General features: G+C 54.7%; 7 protein-coding genes across 7 annotated transcripts in view; 3 read left to right on the top strand and 4 right to left on the bottom strand.

The window, feature by feature from the left end:
- Positions 1-7,542: 7,542 nt before the first annotated feature.
- BO80DRAFT_32563 (uncharacterized protein) lies at positions 7,543-8,638 on the top strand. Its single transcript, XM_025715157.1, has 3 exons — positions 7,543-8,147; positions 8,234-8,484; positions 8,540-8,638. The coding sequence occupies exons 1-2, from the start codon at positions 7,622-7,624 to the stop codon at positions 8,308-8,310; spliced, it is 603 nt and encodes a 200-aa protein (XP_025576676.1). The 5' UTR covers positions 7,543-7,621; the 3' UTR covers positions 8,311-8,484; positions 8,540-8,638.
- On the top strand, positions 8,234-10,126 carry BO80DRAFT_423761 (uncharacterized protein). Its single transcript, XM_025719126.1, has 4 exons — positions 8,234-8,484; positions 8,540-8,696; positions 8,748-8,943; positions 8,998-10,126. The coding sequence occupies exons 1-4, from the start codon at positions 8,404-8,406 to the stop codon at positions 9,824-9,826; spliced, it is 1,263 nt and encodes a 420-aa protein (XP_025576675.1). The 5' UTR covers positions 8,234-8,403; the 3' UTR covers positions 9,827-10,126.
- A 637-nt stretch (positions 10,127-10,763) lies between these two features.
- BO80DRAFT_454042 (TBC-domain-containing protein) lies at positions 10,764-12,445 on the bottom strand (the record flags this gene model as incomplete). The annotated part of the gene is made up of 3 exons (XM_025722054.1): positions 10,764-10,887; positions 11,130-11,911; positions 11,972-12,445. 3 exons carry the CDS (start codon positions 12,443-12,445, stop codon positions 10,764-10,766), a joined length of 1,380 nt encoding a protein of 459 aa, XP_025576674.1.
- A 627-nt stretch (positions 12,446-13,072) lies between these two features.
- BO80DRAFT_433625 (putative calmodulin) lies at positions 13,073-14,084 on the bottom strand (the record flags this gene model as incomplete). The annotated part of the gene is made up of 3 exons (XM_025720833.1): positions 13,073-13,479; positions 13,551-14,025; positions 14,082-14,084. 3 exons carry the CDS (start codon positions 14,082-14,084, stop codon positions 13,073-13,075), a joined length of 885 nt encoding a protein of 294 aa, XP_025576673.1.
- Positions 14,085-14,795: 711 nt separating this feature from the next.
- On the top strand, positions 14,796-17,378 carry BO80DRAFT_32489 (AFI1/MesA family protein). Its single transcript, XM_025715154.1, has 3 exons — positions 14,796-15,534; positions 15,587-15,647; positions 15,697-17,378. The coding sequence occupies exons 1-3, from the start codon at positions 14,894-14,896 to the stop codon at positions 17,362-17,364; spliced, it is 2,370 nt and encodes a 789-aa protein (XP_025576672.1). The 5' UTR covers positions 14,796-14,893; the 3' UTR covers positions 17,365-17,378.
- Positions 17,379-17,773: 395 nt separating this feature from the next.
- Positions 17,774-18,829, bottom strand: BO80DRAFT_443655 (uncharacterized protein; the record flags this gene model as incomplete). Its single annotated transcript, XM_025721375.1, has 1 exon — positions 17,774-18,829. One exon carries the CDS (start codon positions 18,827-18,829, stop codon positions 17,774-17,776), a length of 1,056 nt encoding a protein of 351 aa, XP_025576671.1.
- A 1,007-nt stretch (positions 18,830-19,836) lies between these two features.
- The window catches only part of BO80DRAFT_443653 (Nucleotidyltransferase), a gene marked incomplete at both ends in the record, with an annotated part of 2,157 nt that continues 1,970 nt past the window's right edge, over positions 19,837-20,023 (bottom strand). Inside the window, one exon of the mRNA XM_025721374.1 lies at positions 19,837-19,980. Coding sequence (XP_025576670.1) covers positions 19,837-19,980 — 144 coding nt within the window. The remainder of the gene's footprint in view (positions 19,981-20,023) is intronic.

The following is a 20,023-nucleotide window of genomic DNA, read 5'->3' as shown; positions in this document are numbered from 1 at the left end:
AGAGGCCCGAGGATGATTCATCCACTCAGCAGCAACCTGGGACTAACTTGTCAACGGGGGGTGAGCTGAGTTAAGCAGTGACTGAGTGACAGGCAGCCACTGAAAGGTACCAGGGCAGCAAGGTACCCCATGCTCCGTCCGGCTAATGAGCCATAATTTTTTTCCTTTTTCTTTTTCCTTTTTCCTTTTTTTTTCCATGTTCCCAATAGTAGACCCATCGTCGGCGCTGGGCGATGGGGAGGGGGTCACTGGAACATGACTAAGGTGTAAAACCCAGTGGGTACGGAACGGTGGAGAGGGTCAAGGTGACCAGCGAGAGCGAGCCGATACGCCGATTACCGGCAATTCGGGCTCTCATTTGTCGAACCACAAGTACAGCCAGGCCACGAGTGTTCCTGAGGAGAGAAGAATGGCAGGCAGATCGAAGCCCAAACCCAACAGTCCCAGCGATCGCCCCGGACGACTCCATCCACCAGGATCAGTCATGACGACACGACCCTCGGCCTTGGGAGCGAAGCACCAACAAGCGAAGGGAAACGCAGCGATGGGCGGACGACGCCGACGCCGACAGGGAGGGGGGGAAGGGGGGTTGACGCAGCAAGACCAAGCCTCGCTGGACTGCATGTGAGGTAGGCAGGCTAGTAGGCAGTATCTATCTACACAGTACTCTGGAGGGACGGTGGCAGCTGCAGTTGCGATCCGAACAGAAAAACCTAGCACTACATACGTAAGTGGTAGGTGTAATCCATACAGAAGGGAGGGAACGACAGGACGGGGAAAGTCAAAGACAATGAATTAAGATAGCATCATTATTATCGATCGGCCTCTCATCCAAGCCTACTGGTCCCAGATGAATCGTAATGCGACCGGGGGAGGGCCAGGAATCAACCACACCACTGGATGGTGGCCGTATCCGTCTGGTAACTTCACCAGCGCCCTGGTACCCCCAAGACCACCCGAAACTGAAATTACGGCTGCCTGTGAGACAAACCAGGCCAAGCAGGATAAGAGTCATAAGAATCGCCCGCCTCTCATGCCATGGCATGTCGTCGTGCCCATAGTACAAGACCCTGACACCAGACGATGCAAATCGTCATTCCATCACAAAGGGATCCGACATACCGACTGACTTACATGAAGGACAGCCTGCCCTGTCTGCCCTTTGCCTTCGTCTCTCTCAGAATCTCAGCATCAACTCTGAAACTGGCATCCACATTCCCCGTGCAGCAGCTTTTCTCTCAGAACTATCGGCTGCCTTATCCCTCAATTGGTATTGATTGCTAGCCTCATTCTTATTATTAGTTGCTGTGAAGCTCGACCATCCCCTGTCTTGGTCGAGATTATTTTTTTTCTATAGTTTATTTTTATTTTTTATTTTTTCGACAGTGAATTTTCTTTTTTTTTTTTCCATTTTCCCCAACGCGGCCTCCTCCTTTCTCCTGTGCCTCGTCAGAATAATATAAATGACCATTATTTTACCCAACTAGCTCAGGCCGGTGCAAAACAGGCGCGGAAAAAAGTGGATCGATCTGACCCTGAGCACTTCGCTTGGCGCTGGGCTCTGGTAGTATAGATACCTTCCAGTCACGACTTTCCAGCCCAGCTCGATTCTCTGGTCACTCCTTTTACTCGTCTGCCTATTATCCTGATTCACTCCTACGGCCAACGGGACTTGACGCTGCCTCCTTTTGGTCCCTTTCACACGTGGTCAATCTCTGCTGCCTGCCTAACCATCGGGGCACTGCCAGACCAATACAACGCTATCGCCTCTGTATTTCCGCGTTTTCCAGGACAATCTATCGACTCCGCCACCGAAGTGAACGACCCTAAATAATCGCCCACCCGACCCCCATTCTACCACCACCACCACCACCACCACACCACACCTTTCAATCTTCTGAAACTTCGACTATCGAGACTGCTTCAACCTCACTGGCCCTCTCAACACTCATCTCCTTCGGAACCCTCATTCGGAGCGGACAGGAGAAGATGAGTTCATCCTCGGTGCAAGTGCAACCGCAACCTTCCGGCGCCACCAAGGGGGTCACATCCCCGACAGGCGCAGCGCCCGGCTCCATGAATTTCGACATTGTCCGCTGCTCCCGCTGCCAACGCTCCATGAGTCTGGAAAACGAGTCGTCGCCTGGCGTGGTCCGCTTCGGCATGAATTCCTACTACTGTAGCCGCTGCGCATCCATGGTCGGCTTTATTCGCTGAAGCCCGCTTTCCCCCGACCAATCAACCCACCCACATTTTCTTTGCGACCCAAGGAAAAGAGAGAAACAACATCAACAAGACTGTGACACCTCTATCGTCCGCCCACCTTTCCCCGACTCCAGATTTGCATTTCGCAACGGGAGAATGAGAATACGCAGACCCTTGACGTGACGTGCTGGTTCTACATCTTTCCTCGCCTCGCCAATCACCCGACCGATTCTCCTGTGCTGGCACTAGTTGATGCTTCGTCGTGACGGATTGAGTGAGGATGCGCATTGGTGATACGCCCGCCCCCTTGGATACTAGCTATTGGATCTGGTTGTGCCTACCGATACTTTCGCAAATGCGCGACATGTCGAAATAAACAAACAACCCGCGACTTGAAATCAATTTCCGCAGCGCCCTACATTACATGAGTGTTGGAGAAGCATGTGGAATGAATTGGATGGCGCGGGGCCGCGCGGCGGTATCAACCGTCAGGCAGGGGGGGAAGGATGGTGATGATCCTCTGGAAGCGAAGTCCCACTCTCCATGCGAACGGCACTCCGCTTGATGATCATCTCCGCCATTACCTCCGACCCCAAAGAATTGCTTAGATTTGAATGAGTTATTATGATACCCTGTACTGTCGTTATTCAATTGTTTTTGTTATGGAAGAGTGAATTGAGTGATCCACAATTTATCAGCAGCAAGCTACACAATTTCACAATTTCAATTTCATTTCTAAACCTCAGACATCTTTTCCAGTTCCTAGTACATACAAACAAGCAATACCTACCAAACAACCCACCAATCAATTCCTACCTACTACCTCCTCCGTACCTACATATCCCCCCGCCCCCCTCCCCTATGAAAAAAAAAACAATAAAAACAAACCAAAAATTAAGCTTCCCCAATCCTACCTTCTACTTAGTATGTCCGGAGTATTTATCTCCCCCATCTGATTCCAAATCCCTAAGATCATCACCATCCCCATCACCCGCATCACTGCTCTCCGAGCCCCAGTGATGCGTGCTTAAGCAATGGCAAACAAACAACCCAAATCCCGGCAATAAGCCCCGGATTTTCCCTCCTTATCTTCCCTGTAGATACGGGCTTGGACCTGTGACAGTCATACATGCATACATATATGCATACATACATGCCACCAGGGCTGCGCCCTGCCTATCGTAATGTAAAATGTAAATCATATGGAGCTAAGCCTATTATCTAGATGAGTAGATAGTATTTACTTCTGAGTGACGAGTGACAAGTGTATATACGTAAATGACTGGGTGTTATAGGACGGGATAATCATATTACTGCTATACTATAGTAGGATTTCGGATTGGGTGCTCCGTAGTAGGTATTCAATGCATACATACAATATAGGCATACTTGCTGTAGATGAGTATTTATTCCCTAGGTATGTATGACTTTCTTTTTTCAAATCTCGATCTTATCATTCCCTCCTATCCTACTCCGTACTACCAAAAAAAAAAAAAAAAAAAAAAAAAAAACAACAACAACAACAACAACAACAACAACAACAACAACAACAACAACAACAACAACAACATCATAGACACTACCCCGTAAAGAGAGGAGAAAAACAACAGGACACGCAGACAGGACTAAAAACCCGGGTTAGTACACTAACCCAACTAGCCTTAGCGGGCTGAAATGTGGTACTGAGCGTACTCCAGACTAGGTTAGCTAGCACCCATCACCCATCACCCATCACCATCACATCTTACTAGTATTAGGATGTATTGACTATTTACTAGAATGGTCTTAGAGAGATGGACTAACTACTAAGTTACTTAGTTAAGTTACTTAGTTAGTCGTAGCCACCTTGGTAGTGAGGAGATGAGTGGGAGTGACTGGTTGGGTGGCATTCATTCGACTTTCCAGGTAATAGGTATGGACCAATAGGTATGGGTTTACCCCGTAGTTCGTTTGGGTGAACCAACCTGACCCCGTACTCTAGTCTCTAGTAGCCTAGCTATCTACTCCGTATCCTGATTCTGCATGGCCTTGGTGGTTGTTGGCATTTGGGGCTCCACTTGGATTTTCCTAGTTTTTGCAATCGCTTGTTGGTCTCCGAGGGGAAATTCGGGGGATGATGTGATTTGGGTGAAGGGGTTTGTTACTGGTTTGTATGGTGTGTACACACGAGGGGGGAGTCGGGGACTGCACTGCAGACTGGAGAGGGGAACGGTCACGGACCTTACCCCTCCATTTGCAACGTACACCAAGTACTCCGTACACAGTACATCTTCATCATGCCCCTCTCCTCCCTTCCCACTTCACCCCCGCCCTCCCCCTTACAGCATTGCGACATTAGTCCGGTTGCCTCCTGTAACACGGACACGTAAGTGACTTGCTAAGGATTCGTACTTTATTCGCCCCGCATCAGGGATCAGATTGCTGCTGGTGTCGGATCACGGTATCAGACCGCGTTTCGAGCAAATTCATCTATCTATCTGGGGATATTAGGCTCGCGTTTGAGCCAGCGAAACAGAGGAATGACCGATTAGCTAATGGTGTCCTTTCAGCCACACCCGAACCGATTGCCCCCTTTTGTGGTTGCCGCAATGGTGGGTGTCGCTGATCAGTGGGTCGTGGCTCATTTCGCCGTCCGTTGGCCTCGTTTCATCGTCGCTTTGGGTATCGGGGTCCACTGTGCTATGGTGGGATTCGGATGGAGAGGTACGGGGTCTGAAGGGGGGGAAACAGAGCGGCCGGCTGATTAAGATTCAACCAGGGGTGGACAGGCACGCCGAAGGCTGGGTAGAGTGTTGACGCTGGACGAAAATGAGTACAGGGAGAGTCATGTGCCATAAAGCATTGACGGTATCGATTGCAGAAAGGTCTGCCGAGTTGTCACTTGTCAGGTGAATCCCGTGGTCACCGTGTCAGCGGAAATGTCAGATATTTCCCGGCCAAGCATCGAGGTTGTCATGATGGATTGCCATTCTGTCGGGCAATGCTACATGTGACAAGTCGAGCTCCTTCTTCAACCCCGTTCCATGGTCCTCTCTCCTCTCTAGTGATCGCGTTCTAAGGAACTGCCTAGGATCGTCGGATCTTCCAGTTCGGCCTGCCTTATGACTTGGTAAACACCTCGAAGCAACGGTATGACCCAAGGAAGCCATTGGCATTCGGCCCACGCCAGATCCCTAAGGACGCCGTAGCAACGAGCATCAGAGATCAATCTTGAGATAATCGGGGTCCCGGACGTCGCCTCCCCACTGACATGTCGTAGTGCTCAATAGTCCGCCCACTACTGGGACTGCTCATGTATGTAATCGGCGCGCCCGGGCACGAAGGACAGAGCATTTAACCTCCTCGTACGACTACGACAGTGACACGATCAAAGCTTAGTCGGTAGTCCACGCGACCGCGACGGTCTATCATGGATATCGTCTTCCCTCATCGGGAATATGAAGATTAAGTAGCCCGCCCAGTGGGGAGATCCTGAGCCAGCCACGACTCATAGCCTCAAGATTCAGGCCCTCGAAACTAGAACTAACGACGGGCTCCGCTATGCCTTCTAGATTGTTGCCCGTGTTGGGGATTGAGCACAACGAGCACTTGCTAGTGGGAGATCCTCCCAGAGCCGCGGGCCCGTGGAGCGGAGGAAGAGGCTGGCTCTATCGGTCGATCGCCCGACTATCGATTCTTAGCGGAGTTCCGGGGAAGGTACGGAGTAGTTCAGTGCGGTCTGCCCTGGATCCTCGTGACTCACAGTCTCACACGGGCTGAGTCGACCAAATGGACCGACACAGACGGGGTTTGAACGCGCTGGAGACAGCGACTCGACTAGTCGTAGGGCTCCCCGCGGATTAGGCTCGGATTGCAGCGGCTTATCTCGGCAGGTTAACTCAGTGCCTGGCTAACTTTTTCAGGCCTCCGACCAGCTCTAGGCACAGTCCCATAATTGGATCCGATGGCATCCTCTTTCAGCCCTCCACCGTATGGCTCCTGGTCTCAACTCCACCAGCTCCGCTTCGATTGCAGCGGTTACCGGAGCCAGGCGGCTGCCGCCCGGGCGTTGGTTGGTGTCTCCGGCCAACGCTCCAGTCATTGCTACGCCCTCCTGCAGTGCGACATTCTTTGGATGTATCGCTCAGCGCCGGCGGTGACCTGAGTGGCAATGTCGATGCATGGAGTGGACAGGTACTCCGGGCCGGGGAGACCTAAACCTAAGCGATGACTGCTGGAATGGATACCTCACATGCAGGCGGTTTCAGGGATCTTCCCGGCCGAATCTGGGTGGCTCTCCAACCGAATCAAGGGGCAAGGCTGGATCGAAGTGAGAAATGCACTGTGCGATAGGCTGCTTCTGAGCTAAACTGCCAGGGTATTCGCGGTCTCTGCGTTTTCGATTGAGCTGCATTCCTGGATGACTGTCTGCGGGTACCTTTCTTGAGAAATTGACCCTGGGGAGTGCGCAACAACTTAACGAAGGCTGTGACGAGAGGGCGGTCGAGTCGGGTGAACCTGATGCAGGCCTCACGATGAGACATGAGACACGTCCAACTGTGTCACTCCATATCCCCATTCCAGGGCTGAGGTTATCTATTTTTGTTCGCAGCCCTGGCAAAAGTAAAGGCGACCCAGGGCAAAAGCAACCCTCGTATCGGATCAGCCGTCTGCTGAAGGTTGGATATCATCTTTGTTCCGGTTGGCTTTCCCCGTGGTGACGAGACTCCAGCCAGCGCAGGACAGGCAACGAGAAGGGCGGAGGCACAATGCCATTCGCGCCGAGGGCGATGCAGGGCGGGTGGTCCACCGTCGACATTGCCCGCAAGCCCTTTTTTTTCTTCTTTGACTTCAGCACAGCGTCTTTGTTGTGGCTGCCCTGAGATCTGGCGGTGTAACCCCATCCGCCAAGCGTGACGTACGCGAGTAGGAGGAAGTGTTGATGGGCGCCTTGGATGATGGGTTGAGGGGAAGGAGAGGGAGAGGAGGAGGAGGGGGGTGAGAAGGAAGAGGGAAAGACCGCGGGAAGAAAGGTAATGGACGGCTGGACGATTGTTGGTGGTAGATGTTGGCTGTTGGGCGATTGTATACTCCGTACACTACAACACTATACAGTATCGTCACTTGGCCCGATCTTACCACCAATACTATGGACGATGTACAATGTACTATACAACTTCTTCCTCCCTCCTTCACCTTCCGCTCACTTCTTACTTTCTCCCAATCCTTGCTCCATCACTTACAGCGCAGAAGAATTCTCCTCGAGCCCTTCTGATTGACGGACTGGCTAACTGACGGACTGGCTTAGTGCCAGGATATTTACTTTTTCTGTCTTTTCTTTTCCCCTCCGCCTCCTCGTCTCTCTCGCTGTCTCGGTGCTCGATCCTCTCCGGCTCAATAGTGAGTCTCCATCTTTTCTTATCCATCACAGTTGATCATGCATGACATATCATCAGCCTGCTTGGGCCCGTCCGTCTTCGATCGCGCCGCTGCGATCCCTCCATCGCCCATCGCCCATCCCAGTCTCCAGGCCTTGAGCCCGGAATTCCCTCCCAAGCTCTCCAGCTCAACTGCGCCCCTTTACATTCGTCAGCGGATGCATCGGTGGCTTTCGTCTATTTTCCCTCTGCTGCTGGGCTTCATTGCACTAATCTTATTCTCACGGTTCCTGTCCACTTTATTCCTATTCCCTCGGACATTCTTACCTTTATTTTTATTCTGGCCCTCCTTGCTCTTCCTACCGTGGCTGTTGCTGTTACTTCAGCACCGATCCCAACACTTTCGCCATCGGTGGGCCTCTATCGATGTAGGAGGTCGATCGACCCTCCGTCGCTTGTCTGCCTGCCTTGACTTAAAACCCACGAAGCTGTGGTCCTCGAGCTTTCATCCTCGGTGGATCGCTTTCTTTCTTCGACCTGTACCTAATTGTCGGACCAGCGACCGGGGTCTTGGAGCATTAGCCAGTAAGCATAGTACCCTTGGGCACCATGGGCCATATCCGGGTGCGAGGCCGTCAGATCCGACTCGATACTCATCAGCTAGCTTCCAGGTCATCACCTCGACTACCCGATCCTTCCCTCCACATTGGAGTCGAAAAGCATTGTGAACAGACCATTGCCTGGGTGATCCAAGGCTTAAACTCTCGAGGTCCACCTCGCCTTCATCCATTCTCCGACTACTCAGGGGATCTGACATATCGCACCTTACCACACCACAACAATGCCTTTTCCTCCACGCGAAAAGGGGCGGATGGCAAAACCTGGAAGATCAGAAGAGGAATTTGTGCTATTTCTCCAAGGGGTAGGTCTTTCACTCGATACATCCCCCATGCTGTCATGGCTGACCGATGAACCAGATCCCTGCGCACTGTCGTTGGCAAGAGCTCAAGGACTTGGTCCGTCAGACAGCCTTACATATCCGTCAAGCGGTAGTCTATGACGACCAGCACGGGTTCCCAACCGGTCTAGGCCAGATCATCGTGAAAAACGAAGACGAAGCATGGCGGACCTACCGTGCGTAATTGGGCTCAGATGGTCAGAAGGTAGCTGACAGGTTGCTTCCAGATCGACTATCCACCAACGGCTGGGAGGGTCAGAGTCTGGTTGTCACATTGGCACGAACCAGTTCACCCACGCGGCCAATTGCTGGGCCCACGAAGAGTCCGACCTGCGTGGTGCCGCCCAACTATGTCCCAGGCTACTCGACGCCGCCGCGCGCCACGCAGACCATGGCTGTGCCTCCATCCCCCATTTCCCCCGAGTAAGTGCAGCAAGTAGGCCTGTCCTTCATCAGGCGACGACTGACAACTCATAGACCCGTCTTGTCGACGAGTTCCAATGGCCTGACCTATCCAACCCCGGATTATGGCCCCATGATCAGTCCCATGGGGTTGCCCCATCAGCCTTTCATGCCTATCTTCACGGACCCGATCACGCAGCAGCCTATCCCAGGCATCCCGCAGTCTCCCGCTCCTGTCCGTCACTCGTTTGCTGACCCCTTTGCCGTTCCCATCTTCCCTCCATACCCCATCCCGACCATGCAACCGTTCCCTGATGCCCCAATGCACGGCGGCTTTCGTGTGCCCGGACGTCGGGCCCACATCTCCGGCAAATCTTCCTACGGTTACAACCCGACCTACCAGCCGGGTGGCCCGGGCCCCCGTCCCTCCCCACGACGGACTATCTTCGTCCAAAATCTCAGTCACACCGCAACCGACGAGGGGTTCCGTGCCTTTATCGAAGAGAGCGGCGCCACAGTAGAGCAATGCGAGGTGTCGACGGACCCAGACACCGGCCGCTGTAAGGGCTTCGCGCGGGTGACGCTACGCACCGCGGATGAAGCCAAGCGTATTGTGGCGCAGTACAACGGGACCTACTTCATGGGAGCTAGGATCCGCGTTAAGATCGATCGAAGTATCCATCTGGCGTACAGCCTGACCCGTGAGGGGCACGCGGGGCGTGCCTCTGTGCCAGCAGATCACGCCAACCGTGCAGTTGTCAAGGAGGACGTGTCGACCGGAGCTAGCAGCCAGCGGTCGGCCTCGCTGTCATCCTCCACATCGGGGTCTTCTAGATCAGGCGACCGTTGCGGGCCCTTGGTCGTCAATGGGTCTAATACTGGCCGAAGCGCCGTGGCTACTTAGCCATTCAACGCTCAGGCTACTCTAATTATCGATCATCGTATATGTCATTTCACTTTGGGCAATGGAAGGAACTAGGGTCTGGATTTGGGCTTGGGATAGTGTGTGATTTATCCGTCATTTACTTTATACGTGCGTGTCATCGAGTGTTGTTTCCGGCGTCCGGGGGTAAAACGGGTATAGGTTATATAGATTGGCTAGGAACGTTAGCGACATGTCTAGAACCGGTCAGATTTTCTTCCTATCATAGATACTCAGCTAGTATAGTATAGTGATAATGCATGCATTCAATTTCATCATTCACTCATGAGTCATCCATTCCATCGAACATCGAAACTATCTAACTCAGTAGTCTGTAAGCAGGACCTAACGTAGTCAATCAGATCGCTTCTAAAATACATCCATCCCCGGCCATCACACTGTACCTCCTCTTCCTCGTCTATCCTTTCTTCCTCCCTCAATCAATCAATGCCCCTCCAACGTGATGGCTATCCATCCACAATTTCATCAATGATCATGCTCTCATATCAATCAATAATACATACAGTAATGGTAGTTATCATGAGAGAAACGCCCTAAATACCGAACGGGAACAAAAGTCAACGCACTCAAAAAGAAAAAGGTAAAAAGGAAAATGTAGAATACAAGTACAGCGTAAAGTAAATAGGGTAAGCGTCCTCTGTCAATTTCAATTAGTCATCGTTAGATCGGCGCGTACGTAAAACGGCGTTAGGGACATCCCATTAGGAGAGAGAAAAATTAGCCCAGGCCGGAAGATTTGTTGTCTTGGGTTTCGTGGGCAAGAGGTAGGTAGGTAGGTAGTAGGGAGGTAGGTAGGGTGGGTGAGAGGTCCGTGGGTTTGTTGGTGGTAACTCTGTGGCTGGCTAGTTGGCGAGCTAGCGAGCAGGGGCAGAGCGTGCGAGAATCAGGAAGAGGAAGGTCACTTGGCGTGGTCGATTAATTCGGCGTACAGCGGTTCGGGGATCTTGCGGACGATTAGGACCGTCAGGGCAATGATTTCTTTGGCGTCCAGCGGCGGGAAGGATCGGAGGATTTTGTTGGGACTGTGATGGGTCGTGTTAGTTCTAGGCCTGCGGGCTTTGTTTGGGTTCGGGGGTGTCAGATCAAGAGAAGGAACATTATATCATAGTGATGCGTCGGGATTAGGCCGGCTGTGCTTGGAGAGGATGTGATGGATCTGGCTTTGTCCTTGTTTTGGGATTGCTTTTTTGGGATGAGGCGAAAAGAGGAAAAAGAAAATAAAAGGGGAAATGAATAATCAGGGCCGGGGGAAAAGAAAACATACCTGGGACTTTCTAAGATCGTGTCCCTCATCCGTATCAATTGCGCCACAATACACAGGATGTTCAGGTGTGTTCCGTACGCGAACAAAAAGTCCCACAGATGCAGCACCTCTGGGAGAGGAGGTGTGCACGCGCAGAGGGTCAACACCGACGGAAATGCGTATAGTTTCGCTTGTAGCCCCTTGGAAAAGAGGTACGCCGCTAACTTGGGCTCGACGATCTCCAAACACTGATCAACCAGACGCAGCCCCCGATGGACCCCATCCATCGCGCCCCGGATGTAACCCGGGCATTCGCGGGTGATGAACGAGTGGAACAGGCCGAAGGCCTCGACTTCACTGCGAGCGGCATAGAGGAACGGGGCACAGAGCACGTTCATGCCTTGGACGTACAGCGCGGACTCATTCGTAATCCCGTAGCTGCCGTCGCGACTGCTGGCGACGCTACCTGGTGTGCTGCCTGATGGAGAGGGTTCTTCCTCGATGCTCGGGGGTGTATTAATCAAAAGTTCAACCTCTCGCAGGCGAGATGACGGGCGGGATCGCGATCGGTATCTGTTCTTGGCATCGTAGAGTTTCCATGCGACAGCGTTGAGGAGCCGAATCAGACTAGCTTCTGTGACGCGACGTTTGAATAGGGGGTCTGTGGCAAGGGTGCGGAAGGTGTCGTTGCGGATTTTGGTATAGGCAGGGGAGCGGCCTCGATGGATGAGAGAGAGGTATACGTCGGTAGGGACGGGAGGGATATCGAGAAGCACGAGCCATAGGTAGATCCGGTAGGTTGACTGGCGCAACAGGGTTAGTGGATGCGTAGCTCTCCGAAGGGAGCACGAGGGGGGAAATACCATGCCATCCGCGTCTGCCTCGACTCGTGTGGAGAGAACCAGGTACCGTAGCTCCTCAAGACCCTCCTGCAGGTTCCCCTGGTGTGGTCCGTCTCGGAGGAGCGTCTCCAAGACGGATCGTTTGACCCCGAAACCAGAACCCGTTTTCCTGGCCGATCGCTTTTGGGTTCCTATCGCTGGGGGGTCCCGAGAAGACGCATCGCTGTTAGAGCGCGCCCGACGCTGCGAGCGTAGTCGCACGGGCGATTCCAACTGAGGAGGCTGGGCGACAAGCTCCTCGGCCCCAGCGGACAGGCGCCCCGATGCTGGAAGAGCTGAGGAAGGCGGGTGAGACGAGAGGATTTGGTGGGACTGAATCTTGCGCAAGCCTCGCATGGTCCGCGGTGATGGCGACCCAGCCAGAGCAGCGAGGTTGAGCTGGGCCTGGGTGGGTTGAAAGGAGGAAGGAGAAGAGGAGGAGGAAGAGGGAGCCATGCTGGCTGGGGGATCTGTCTGGCTGTCTGGGCTGTCTACCTGGGCGTCTGCAGGTCGGACTGACAGTCTATTGGATCAGCAAGGATTGGGTCTGCGTCTGGCGCAGAAACCATCTTCCTGGTCCTGAGAACAAGAGGATTGCGTCAAAGAGGACCGGGGCGATGATGCATGAAGGCTAAGGATAATAAAAATGGGGGAAATGGGCAGGACAGCAGCTTCTTAGGGGGATCTGTTGCAGACTTAGCATTATTTAGCCCAGGTTTAGCCCGGCGAAGTTAATCTGATGGCGGGCTTTTTTTTGCCGACGGAATGAATGCGGGGACACGCGACGACGCGAGCGAAGCTCAGTTGCCATGGGAAATTCCTGGCCTTAATTTTCGAAGTCCCTGGGCCCACGAGTCCATCTTCTGCAACCTTATTCCCATCGTGGCCTGTCAATTCCCCTGGATTGATTCCATCGTGCTATCCCTCACCACGAGGACATCTTCAACTCATCCCAGTCATATCATATTCATATTCGTGGCTGCCAGAGCCCGTCGGTTACTACTAAACTATGGTCTGCTCATCATTCGAACGCCGTTCCGAACTATAAGCAATAATTCCCACTCCCCACTACTGCCCCGGCGATCAGGCGCCGCGTCGATTCGCCTGTCCATTCTCGGTCCCTCCCATGATCCCACTCACAAAATCCTGGTATCGGAACACCTCCCCTCTCTTGCCTCCGCCCGTCACTCGAGCCCCTTTCCCTCCAAACGCTCTGCGCCCCGTAAATCCACTCAGCACATCATTGATTTCCCGGTCGCTCAGCGGCAAATCCCCCTCCTCGGTCGCCGTATGTAGTAGGGCATCGCGCAGCTCGTCCACATCGATCTGACCGCTATCGTCCTCGTCAAAGGCCGCTAGGGCGTTCATGAGCTCTTGGCGGGATGAAAGGGGGGCGAGGAGCTGCGAAAGGGTATTGAGAAAGGTGGGGAAATTGATGGTTTGGGGACCTCCCAGAGGAAAGAATCTGGAAAGAGCTGTGGGGTCTTGGCCTAGCGAGCAACGTGTGTCAGTATCGCATGCCATTGCCCGAGGAGGATCGGCTCGCTGGTTTCTCACGTACCCACGTTCGTAAGGACATCTGCGACATCCTCCTTGTCCACCAACCCATCATTGTCTCGGTCCAGGACCTGGAACGCCTCCCGGATTTCCCGCAGCTGGGCGGGGGATAGTTTGGCTGCCGCGTCGGACGATGCTGCCATCATGTTCGTGGCCTTTGCTTCCATCAACGATGACGACGGATCTGGGGAATGGGCACCCCTCGTTGGCGAAGAGGGGGCGTCTCGCGTAAATCGAGGCTGTGGTATGGGGCTTCTGGGTTTGCTCTTAGGTGATGTGGTGTCATCTTCCTCGACGGTGTATGATTCCTTCAGTTTGCTGGGAGACTGGACTGGAGTGTAACCGCGGTTGGGAGAGCTGCCGGGTGGGCTGGAACGGCCTTGCGGAGGCGAGTTGGGGGTGGAGGGGCGGCGGAATGGAGAGGTTCGAGGGGAGCCAAACGATAAGGGTGACGGCCTGAAGGGGGCGTTGGAGGTGACCTGGAGACGGCGGTGAGCAAAGTTGGAGAGGGTGATGGGGGAGAACCAGCAGATACCATGATGAATCGGGATCAGAGACTGTACAAGACCCCTGAGGAATGAACGGTTTCACGAGACCAGGAGCGATTGGGGCAACTCGCTGGTGAGGATGACGGAGAACATAAGGAAGCGGACTGACTCGATATCATACTTCCCAGAAGGGAAAGACAACCAAACAAACAAGGGCCGGTCGGGGAAGAAGTCGGGCCGAGCACGGGGGCACGTGCGGGGGGCCAAGGATCCCACCGGCAGTTCTGCAGTCTTCCTCATCCACTCACTGCCTCGATCGACTGCACGGAGAAAGAGATCCGATCGTCGACTACTGCTGGATATAGTATTATCTACTTTCTGAACTACCTTGCAAAGGCACTGCTCTCGGTCCAGACCCAGGGGCTCATCCCCCCTCTCTCCCTGCCATTCCGCCTGGCTGGAAACCCTTCCCTGCGTGCATTGAGGCCATGGCGGTCGGTGGTGCTGGTTTGTCTCCCGTCGCCTTTCCCCGCTGTGGAGATCATCGTCGGTGCGTGGGCTTTGGAGGCTCTCGTCCCCTTTCTTTTTCCCCTGAGTCTATCCCGACTAATCCTCCGATCGACGAACCTCCCCCGTCCGCCCTGGCCCTCGACTCGACAATGACTGACGGACAAGCAGTACCCGTCGCCTGAATCAGGTCGCTTCGGTTCCGTTGGTGTAATTGATCGAGTATGCTGCTATTCTCGCCACTCTCGTGCTCACTGTTCGCCGGCCCTCTGGAGCTCCCACCCACCCCCGATCCGCCCTCGATCTGAATGACACCCGTGCCCACCCCCGACCCCTGTTCCCCAGCCAGAAAATGAGCATCTCACTACCTTACCGACCGGCTGACGATACGGCGCTTTCGCTTGCGGCCACCACCAGTCCGTCCAAGTCCAATGGCCTTCCCCACTTATCTCCCTCGCCTTCCATCATCCACCGGCGCACCCCAAGTAGCTCGGGAAACTCGGCGCGCCGCCGCTCGCTGGGCAATGGCGCTGCGGCCATGTACCCCAAGCCGCGGCGATGCAAGTCGCAGTATCCCCGGGACTCCTCCGAGCGACATGTCGAATATATTCTCGTGGCTTCCTTTCACATTGACCGCGGCCCGATCATGGAACATCAGTATCCTGCCGCCATTAGTGGCGACGAGAGTATGCTGGCGGAGCTGATGCTTCCCGATCAAACACACGTTCGAAGTCAGGACTGGACGATCTTCTTCCTGCACAAAGACACCAGCGCCGATGCTGACGACGACGACGACGCCTCAAGTACCGGCAAGAAAAAGAAGAAGAAGAAAAAGTCCCGGGCGACGGATGTGGAGAGCGGTGATGGGGATAGCGAGGATGCCGGTGGGTCGACCGAAGAGGAGAGCAGCGACGAAGAAGAGGGTGGCGAGGGGCCACCCTTGATGTATGTGCTCAACCTTGTAAATACGAAACAAGATAATACCGTCAAGCGGTACGTCCTGCTCCTTGATCTCAGTTGCGCGATCGATACTGAACAGTCACAGCGGCGCCGTGGTCAAAGCCATGGCGATCTGTACACGGCATTCTTTTCTGCATATATATAAAGTAGGTCCATCCGACCACACGCCGATGGCCAAGCTGACCGGCATCACAGCCTTTGCTTCTCCTCGCCCTGGAGGATTACTTCAAGAATCCGTATCCGGAGACACTCGCCTCGCTCTACCACGCTGTGAACTCGATGGACCTGTCCCTGATGCCGAGGCTATCTCTGTTGGAGCGACTGATCTTGCAGGCGAGCAACTCCAAGGACATGTTTATCGAAAAGTTCGAGCAGATGATCCATCAGCGACAGGCTGAAGAGGGTGGGCCATTTGATGATGAGTGCCCACCATCACCCAGGAGGCCCGCGCCCCCTCGGCACACGCTACCTCGGGATACGCACGAATTCGAGTCCAAGATCGTCTACAATGACATACCCATTCCCGTGAAGGTGCCGACGGTGATTTGGCCAGAGATTGTGGGCGACTTCTCCCTCATCAAGCTGATCCAGATCTTTGCCGGTCCACATGCGACCTCGCCGCAGCCCTTCCCTGTCCACCCTCATCTCACCACCAGCGGGCCCTTTACCCATCCCATTATTGTTCTCATCAATGCGATGTTGACGCAGAAGCGCGTGATATTCTTGGGCCACAACCGCCCTTCGGGAGAAGTGGCGGAGGCGGTGTTGGCGGCGTGTGCTCTCGCATCGGGCGGTGTCTTGCGCGGATTCACCCGGCACGCGTTCCCCTACACCGATCTGACGAAGATCGATGACCTTCTTCGAGTTCCTGGATTCATTGCGGGTGTGACGAATCCGACATTTGCGAATCACCCTGAGTGGTGGGACGTGCTCTGCGATCTGCCTACGGGGCGGATGAAAATCAGCAGCCACATCGAGCCGGCCCCGGTCACGGAAGGATTCTTATATTTCCAGCAGCAGGCTGCCATGCACCATCACGCTCCGGCGAATGCGAACACTGATCCCAGTGGGGACAATGTCTTCATGGAAGAGGTTCAGCGCAGCATCACTAACCGATATGGCGAGAACGCCATCCGGGCGAAGTGCCGCGCCTACATCATGAAGTTCGCCCGAGTCGCTGCCGCCTTTGAAGAGACCGTCTATGGGGCCTCCAACTTGTATGTCATCGGGCCCAACGAAGAGCTATCGCCTGAGAGCCCGAGCGGGCTCCAGGCGGATCCCCTCGATCCGACGACGCTGCGCGGACACGGGTATGTCTGGCCGGACGAGGGAGCCAAGCAACGCGAACTGCTGGCCTCGGTGTCGCGGATCGAAGGGTGGCGGACGACGCGGTCATACTACTCCTTCATTCAGGACATTGCGGCCATGTACTACCCCTCCCGGCCGATCCAGAAGCCGGACTTGGCCCACCACCATGACCGACTGCGGGCGCTGCGGCTGCCGCCCGCTGATGCAGGGGCGATTTACATTGCGTTTGCACACGCGGTCAAAGACTACGCTGGCATCTGTCAACTTCTGACCGTGACCCCCGAGAACCAAGCGGGACTCTTCTACCTCAGCATGGGCTTGTTCCACCCGCACCAGCCGGTCCGCGAGGCGACGGTCGAGCTCCTAGAACGGATTGCGGCGCATCCGGCCGGACGACACTTTTGGGCGCAGCTCAACCGGTTTGCCAAGCTGGCCTTTTTCCGCATCAAGCGCGAGCGGGATGCGCAAAGCCCGGCGTCGGGGACAGCGCCGGAGAGCTTTGGGCCGCAAAGCTTGGTGGGTGTGGCGATGGGCGATACCTTCCGACGCAGTTAACACCATCTCGACCACCATGAACCCGACCTACGGGCCTAGTGCCCTGGCGAAACCACTGAACCTCTTGAAACCACTGTAACCACCCGTATCATGATTATTGACGACCGTGATATGCTGGCCCTTTACTTCATGTGATCTTCTTGTGCACTGTTTGATATTTACCATTGCCCTCGCGGCCGGATATACCTGTGTGTTTTGGATGGGGAGCCGAATTGTATCCATGATAACTACTTCTGATGTGAATGTGTCTACCGTACAACCGTATGACGATATAGTATAGTATGTCTGCAGGTCGAGTGATATCGATTAAGAGTTAATATAGACATTAGAAGTAGGTAGTAGATCCACCAATCCAAAAGATAAGAATAACCCAACGCTATCATCATCCGTAACCCATCCATCATCCATCTCAAAACAGCCCTGCCCCCACCAGCAAACCCACCCCCAAACTCCACCCCATCACCCCCCACCTCCCCCTACATCTAAAAGAAAACCCCCCCGACTCCTCCACCCTCTTCACCTCCCCCACCGTCACATTCACATCCACAAACCCCGTCCCACACGCCCCCTCCCCATCCAACGCCCTCGCCGTCGGCAAATACGACTCCACCAACGGCTGCCCATCGACCCCGGCCCACTGCGCAAACACCCCCATCGTGGCCTGCAAACAAACATCACACGTCGGCCACGGCGCCTCGGTAACCTCATACCCCGTCCCATACGCCACAAAATAGACATCATAGTTGACCGCATTGGAGGTATTCGTGACGGCATCCACGAAACAATAATTCTTCGTGGTCGGGGACTGGAGACATGTGGCGCGGTAGAGCGGCTCGTAGGTGAGGAGGTCGGTGTAGAGGTCTATGACGAGTTGGTTGCCGGCGGTGTAGTCGTGGCCGCAGGTGGTGGGGTGGAGGAGGGTGGTGGCGAGGGTGGTCAGGGTGGTGCTGCATGTGGTGAGGGGGGCGGCGCAGGCGGTGTCGAGGATGGTGGAGAGGTGGGTTGGGGTTGTGAGGGTTGTGAAGAAGGAGGCGGAGTTGCGGAGGAGGAGCGAGATGGGGTGGCAGGTGGTTAGGGTGGTGTTGGTGAGGAGCGTGGTGAAGTATTTGGCGCAGGTGGTTGTTGTGAAGTTGTTTGTGAGGGAGGTGTCGAAGGGGGTGGGGAAGGTGGTGTCTGTTGGGGTGTCTGTGGAGGTGGCGCGGGGGTGGAGAGGGTTTGTTGTTGGTGTGGTGGTGGTGGTGAGGTTGGTGGGTGGTGATGGTGATGGTGGTGATGGGTCTAGAATTGAGATGGTATGTGGAGATGGATCGACGAGGGTCTCTCCACTGTCGGGGGAAATTTCCGAGTTGGACTGCAAGACCGGTTGGATGGGCAGCACGGAGGCTGAGATGGATGGCAGTGCCAGAAGGATGAATAAAGACCAGACGAAAAGGAGAGAGAATCGTGCAGAACCACGAACACGCATGATGCGTCGCGGGTGGATATGGGAAGACATAAAAGAGTGGCACCCACGAGGGAATCAGAATAAAGAGCGTGGTTACTAACTTTTGTAAAAGATACGGGAGTAAGGAACGTCAATTGTCTGGCATGGTAGGAGGCTAGCCACGGACGGTGGCAGGGGAAGGGGTAGAAGGCTGGATTAGGGCACAGGGAACACGCAGTTTATCTATTCATTGATGCAGCAAGACGGACAATGGCACAGACCGCGAAGAATGGATCAGGGGCGTGCCTGACCCGAATAGTGGCTCGTGCTATAGCCGTTAAAACCCTGCCATCTTTGGACCATCGATGCGTCTGGACTCCGGGTTATTCTTAGCAGCCGGGGGAGGATTGGCTCCTTGCGGTCTGCCAGGGCTGGCTTGGAGCCCTCCCTGCAGTTAGTCCGGGCATTATACCTGTTGTGTTCCAGGTCTGAAACCAACTGACTCGTGATTACTGCCCACTTGTGATTCAAGGATCCATCCATCATGATACAAAGTCTTCCCGCAAGAGCCCAGAATCGTCCAGATTGAAACTCCCGAAAGGCACGGGCTGCACGCCGGCCCCTTCGGCCAATCACGGCCCCGGCAAAGAGGGGCCCACCTCGCCTATCGCCGACCCAGCGATGGAGGATTGACATCCATCGCCTTCGTCGCTCTTCACTTCTTCTTCTCCTCCACCAGCGCCCTTCATTTCGCATCATGTCTGCCGATCTTCTCGTCCCGGAGACCAGGGTCTTGGCTGTCGCCAGCCATGTACGTGCATCCCCCCACCGCCTTTGCAGCCGGACCCCATGCTGACTCGCACAGGTCGTCTACGGGTATGTGTCATGCCTGATAGCAGCATCCTGCTCTCTGCACCGGACAGTCTCGTCGCCGTCTTGCGCATGCTGACCGACCAGATATGTGGGAAATAAGATGGCCAGCGTGGTTATGCAGTTGCTGGGCTGTGATGTTGCCGCCTTGAACACCGTCCACTTCAGTACGTATCTCACTATCTGCTCTGATCCATCACTAACCCACCCCAGGCAATCACACCGGCTACCGGCAATTCAAAGGCACCCGGGCCACGGCAGACGAGATCACCGCGCTCTACGAGGGTCTGACCCAGAGCAGCCTGCTTGATTTCGACGTCATGCTGTCGGGCTATGCACCGAGTGCAGCCGCCGTCGAAGCCGTCG

This window comes from Aspergillus ibericus, assembly GCF_003184845.1.
Source record: "Aspergillus ibericus CBS 121593 unplaced genomic scaffold BO80scaffold_13, whole genome shotgun sequence".
Lineage (NCBI taxonomy): Eukaryota > Fungi > Ascomycota > Eurotiomycetes > Eurotiales > Aspergillaceae > Aspergillus > Aspergillus ibericus.
Note: the sequence above shows the minus strand (reverse complement) of the source record. Positions and strands in the feature narration are given on the sequence as shown.